This window comes from Pinus tabuliformis, chromosome 1_2 (genome assembly GCF_031772625.1).
Source record: "Pinus tabuliformis cultivar Carrire ecotype Pingquan chromosome 1_2, CPIR1, whole genome shotgun sequence".
In the NCBI taxonomy this organism is placed as follows: Eukaryota; Viridiplantae; Streptophyta; class Pinopsida; order Pinales; family Pinaceae; genus Pinus; species Pinus tabuliformis.
This window is the reverse complement of record NC_142298.1, coordinates 247,996,889-248,002,888: the sequence shown is the minus strand read 5'-3', so window position 1 is coordinate 248,002,888 and position 6,000 is coordinate 247,996,889. Positions and strand designations below refer to the sequence as shown.

Sequence of the window (6,000 nt, the reverse complement as noted above, 5' to 3'; positions counted from 1 at the left end):
TCATGTAGGCTCAAAAGGAACAAATCGGCTCCATCATGAAAAGGTGTCCCTTGGGGTAAATTCACCCATTCGACTTGTATATATGTGCATGATGTGATACTTGATTTGTCTCACTCACTCATCATTTCTCTTATATAAAAGACACGTGTGGGAGCAGAAAAAAAATGATGAAATGGCTAAATTTTGGACTTGGTCTTTGGCACAAATTTCTAAATATTTTATTGTAAACCTTGCTGAAAAAGAATCTCTTAAAAGAAGAGTTGTTGGGTTTTCTCCCAAGTTTGCGTTTCCCAAGGAAAATTTGTTCTCTATTGTGCATTGTTGTCTCTTTATGATCTTATTTGTTTCTATTGTTTTTGTTGTATCACTGTTGAGATTTCATGTGTATAATTGCTTAATAATATATGTGGCACAAGAAGTAATTATCAGATCAAAAAATTGGTTTCTATTGTTCAGCATTGTAGGAAATCAACAATATTGATATATTTTATAAGCCTGTAAATTGGAAGTAGCATGGGTGGTTGGGAGAAATGTTGCTATCTTTCTCATGGAGGTCCAATTCCTACATGTGACATGTTGAGCTCATAATGTGTATATCCTTATAATGGCTTCCAACCTTGTATATTCCTCATATGAAATATACACATTTCTTTGAGTAACAAAAAAATACTTTAAATTCCTAAGTCTATCTAATATAATAATCTATCTAATATGGTATGTATTTCTAGCCAAAACAAAATTGTTGTGACCAGCCTGTATCATTGTAGATTTAGAAATTTGTAGTTTGCGCCATATAAATAAATATTGATACTCTTGAATATGACATTTTAGTAGCAAGACACTCATCAGAACATCAAATGCCATCTATTTTTAAAATGATTTTGCAACCTGTTAAAGGGCATTTTATTGGTAATAATACTGAATTCATAGACAAGAATGGGTTAAAATTCTTAGCTAGTGTACACCAGCATTAAAATTTTCAACTTCATCTTACACATCAATTTCATTTCTTTACCTTTTTTAACCGAATTTTACTAGCAATATATGCATACAACTTAAGTGGGGGATGCAAAAAACAACCTTTTTAGACATCAAAAACATGTCATGGAGAAAAGGCTACACCATTAGATGATAAATTGTCAATACGGACTTCATCTTGGTCTTCAGTACCCACCTTGGAGTCCATTCTCTGCACCCACAATAAAGTTTGGTAGTCCATTTTAGCTTTTATTAAATAGCTTCCCAAATATACAATACATTCAGGGACAAAACACAAACATCCATCAAAAACTTGAATACAAAACTGACTTGCCACCCCAACTTAAAACCTGCAAGAGACATTAAAAGCAACTTCTATAAGATAGGTCACATCTGACAGCCCAGACAGTTCTCAAAAAATAGTAGCACGCAATTGCAAGCACTTCAGGTAGCCCATGTCAGTTTGGGCATACTTAAGTATTTATTCTGGTCACAAGATTTGGCCACTCAGAGGTTGATAACGTTAAAGAAATGTGAAAGTACTCAAAAATTTAAGTAAAATTAGAGAATCACAATATGAAAATAATTAAAATAGATGGTATCTCATGAAGAGAGCATGACCGACCAGAATCTCAATACAATCTGGTATTCATAAGAAATCACTTGACAAAGCCAAAAAGAGACTACCACCTGGCAGTGAGAAAGGGATTACGCTAATAGAGAACATGTTGGTTAGCATAAGATGGTTAGCAAGGAGGATCATATTTAAAGGTTGTAAACTACTGCACATTTAATAATCCAAGGAGAAAAAATAGATACTATAATTAGATATTATTTCAAAAGAGACAACATGCCCAGAAGGGCTTGTCAACAAGAATTACCAAGGCAATTACTCTGCTTACTAGTCTGTCAGCAGCAACCAACGAAAGAGATCAGCAACACGATAGTCAAAACATTAACTGAAAACTTTATTCATTTGAATGCACTAAGGCTTGAAGACAGGTCATCTTGACAAGCGTGGTGGGAGGGTGGTAAGAGCACACAAGCAAAGAGAAAACAAGAGAATCATTACCTTGAACTCTGTTCATTTTGTATGAAATAATTACACACCTATAAGAAAATCTGTTTCAACATTAGACAGTTAGGGACACTTCACCCTAAAATTTATACTTCTCGTCCCTTTTATGTTATTGGCTAGGTAGTTTTGCTACCAGCACAACCTAACCACCTTATTTAATGGTGTCTAATTATCATTTTACTACTCATAACAGCCTAATTTTTACATCAGAACATTATTTTTTCAATCGAACAAACAAGAGTCTTTTATAAGCATAAAAGAAGTTACTAACATGTGCAGATTCTGACACTTTCAACTATCTGAAACGAACTACGCCAGTGACCAAAAATACCCCAAGACCAACACTGGGCTGGAAACCCAGCTAGAAAAAACAAAAAACAGGGAATTTTTTTTACAATAGAACATATATACTATTGGAGGTTATACTCCAACGCTACAATACCAAGCAACAACAAAAACATAAAATGAAAAATTTCTTAAATAGCTTCACTCCATAGCTACTAAATCATGCAGTTACTAATCAAACTGTCTCATCACCCTCATAAAAGTAGTATTCCCAAATTCCAAATTTTCTGAATTGTCAAATACCCAAACTCCCAAATCAGTGCAATTTCCAAATCATTTGAACAACAATCCATATTCAGTTCAACTATTTTTTATTCCCTTTTGGCTTGGAGATTCAATGACTTGGAATAAGAATTCACAATCCATTTTTGTCACCATTATTTGTAGCCTCCTTTGTCTAATTAGAATAAACATTAGACTCTTTAGGGGTTGCAATGTTCACAAAGAGTATGCAACCTTTGAAAATAAATATTTTCTTTCTTCCTCTGCCAAGGGTATATATATATATATATAGTTCTAAAAACAAAAATAAACCTGTGTCTAAAAATGAATAATACCTATGCTCTCTTGTTAATTTTAGGCAACAATGGTATGTTCTATGCTTAGAGCAATTTTACTTCAATTTCTTTATGAGCCCAATATCAATTTCAGTTTAGCGATCACATCAACATGATAGTAAAATGCAGATAGAACATAAACATAAACAGTAGAAGACCCATTCTCTACTGACCCGAAGTCAGTCCCAATCAAAAGAGAGTGTCTCATGCCACTCTTACTGACCCGAAATCAGTTCCAATCAAAAGAGTGTCTCATACTCTTACTGACCCGAAGTCAGTTTCCATTGATCCCAAATCAATATCAGACATCCTAGCATAGGGAGTATGGTAGTACACGATGCGTCCATCGGTAGCACTATGGTCCATGTCCTCATTTCTCTACTCATTGCCCAGATGAGAGGTACTTCCCATGAGTCCCGGACTACATGAGTAGGATGTCTCGACAGGAGAAGGATAAACCACTCGTCCTGCTCACATGTCGTCAATGGGTATCATAGGGGAAGAATGAACCAATCACCCTATACACAATAAACCACTAGGGGAAGGTTGAACCACTCACCCTATGGTTGCTCATCGCTCCAAGAAGTACCCCAAGCCCCCCCAAAGCTCCCAGAGCTCAATGTCCATCTCAGACAGGACCCTCATAAGAGGGTCTCTCCACGACTACAAGTCGTTCTCAAAAGGCCAAGAATTTGACCTTCCCTAGGGGCTTTGTCAAAATATCGGCGACCTTCTCATCTATCCCAACGTGATGGAGCCTTATTGCTCCTCGTTGTACCATATCCCGAATAAAGTGGTACTTGATATCTATATGCTTGGAGCGATCATGAAACACTGGATTCTCTGATAATCGGATCCCACTCGGTTGTCGTAGAGGATCGCGGCGATATCCAGCACATGTCCAAACAGCTCACTGAAGAGCTTCTTCAACTAGACAGCTTCACATGAGGCCATACTAGCAGCAATGTATTCGGCCTTGGCAGTGCTCAAGGCAACCGATTTCTGCTTCCTGCTCATCCAGGATATCAAAGCAAAACCCAAAGAAAAACAGCATCCACAAGTGCTCTTGTGATCCACAACACTGCCTCACATTTCCGGCAGTGCATCTCAGTTCATGACCGGCTCTATTTTGACCTTAATTCGGCCCTAGTAACTTTAATTCAGCACTGCATGTGTGTGTGAGTGTGTCTATGTACTCACAATTTCTCACCCATATTCTGTTCCACAGTCAGCGCCGCCTTTTGCTCTGTAATGTTGGCTAAGATTTGTGCACAGTCAGCAATTCTAAAGCTCCTTCTCCAAAAATAACCAAGTCCATGCTATAGGTATGTATTCTTCTAGCTGCGCACCAAAAGAGAGTAATTCCAGCTCTTCAAGTACCTTGGCCTATGTCTTTTCCACTCCCCAATTATTCAGCTCATGTGCCATTTCTGTGTCATTTCCACAGCGCAGCAATCAAGCTTATTTTGGCATCCATCTTTTGCACTAGTACTTAAGCCACCTCCATACAAATGTCCATGTATTATTACAGTACTGTAAAGGTCTAAGAGATTAATCTCCAATATAGTGATGATGAATTTCGACATATTTTGTATTTTAGTGATAGATTGTATTATTTTTCATCTCATGCCTCTTTGGTGGTCACAGATATTGCTCCATGTGTTGCTACAATTACTACTATGTATTCTACTTCTATTGTAGAAAGAACTACCAAAGGTTACATTAAACTTGCCCATGAAATCACTCCACTACCAAGAGTAAAAGCATAACTTGTTGTAAAATTTCTTTCATCCATATCATCTACCTAGGCAACATCTTTAAAACTTTTTCACAATAAAATTATCATTTTTCCTAAGTACAATACCAAACAGGTACTCTCTTTGTTGCATTCCAATGTCTCCTTGAGAGAGTTTAAAAACATTTCAACTGCAAAAAGTTATGTCTAGTCTACTTGTGGTGAGATATACCAATACTCCTACAAGTTGACAATATAGCAAATCATTAACCACCTCTTATTTATCATCTTCCAAAAACTTTAAGTTTACATCCATTTGTATTTTGCTAGGATTACAATCTTTCATTCTACACTTGTTCAACAATTCTAAAGCAACGTTGCCTATAAGATGAAAATCATGTTTGGTTGTTGCCAAACTTCGAGGCCCAACAAATAATAATCCTAAGTCCATCATACCAAATGATTTGCAAAGATCATTTTTTCCTTCCTTGAATCAATTCATCATCATTACCTATAATGATGAGGCACCAGCAAGAGGGTTGAGTTATTCCAAAGAGGCAGCAAGAGGGTCGAGTTATTCGAAAGAGGCAGCAGCAAGAGGGTCGAGTTATTCCAAAGAGGCAGCGCTGAGGAACTGCACAATTGCTTTAGCTAGGCAGTTCGATTTGGGGGAAGGAAAAATTATTCTCAATTCCAGAGGCCAGGAAGAAGTCCCAGAGGACCGAAGAGTTGGTTTCCTTAGCATCCAAAGGCAAAACAACTTCATCAGAGCCCATTCCGAAGCAAGTCGTCCATCCAGCTATGCAGAGCCGAGCAGAGGCTGACGCAGAGCTCCAAGAGGCCGAGTTTTGGTATGGAAAGCAGAGCCAGAGATTGCTTGTGGGAGAAGGGTAATTCCCTTCAATATTTTGCCCAAATTTTCTTCATGTTTAGATTGCCAATTGGGCATCCATAGATGTACTCAGATTTCACTGTTGCATAATAAAATAAAACCCTCTTTGTTGCACAGTTTTTCCCAAGTTGGGTTTTTCTGGGGACACACATCCAAAAATAACTGTTATTTTATGTGTGTGTGCTAGCATTTCTTCCAGTGTTTATTCTTCCACCATTTTATTTGTGTAGGTTGCAGTGTGAGTTATTCAGTATGTGTTGTAGGAAATACAAATAAATTGTTAAATTAAAATAACAATTAGGTGAATAATTTCTAGTTGCTGCAACAGGATTTGATTTAGGTTTCCGAATTTTCACATGGTATCAAAGCGCAAATGATCAGCTAGAGAGCTCAATAGCGAAGGAAGTAGGAGTTT

General features: G+C 37.2%; 1 protein-coding gene across 4 annotated transcripts in view; it reads right to left on the bottom strand.

Annotated features, from left to right (window-relative positions):
* Positions 1-867: 867 nt before the first annotated feature.
* LOC149205301 (TITAN-like protein) overlaps positions 868-6,000 on the bottom strand; it is a 102,472-nt gene continuing 97,339 nt past the window's right edge. For all 4 annotated transcript variants that reach the window (XM_089394979.1, XM_089394980.1, XM_089394981.1 and 1 more), the window contains exon 7: positions 868-1,189. In XM_089394979.1, the coding sequence (XP_089251105.1) occupies positions 1,103-1,189 (87 nt within the window). In that variant the 3' untranslated portion in view covers positions 868-1,102. The remainder of the gene's footprint in view (positions 1,190-6,000) is intronic.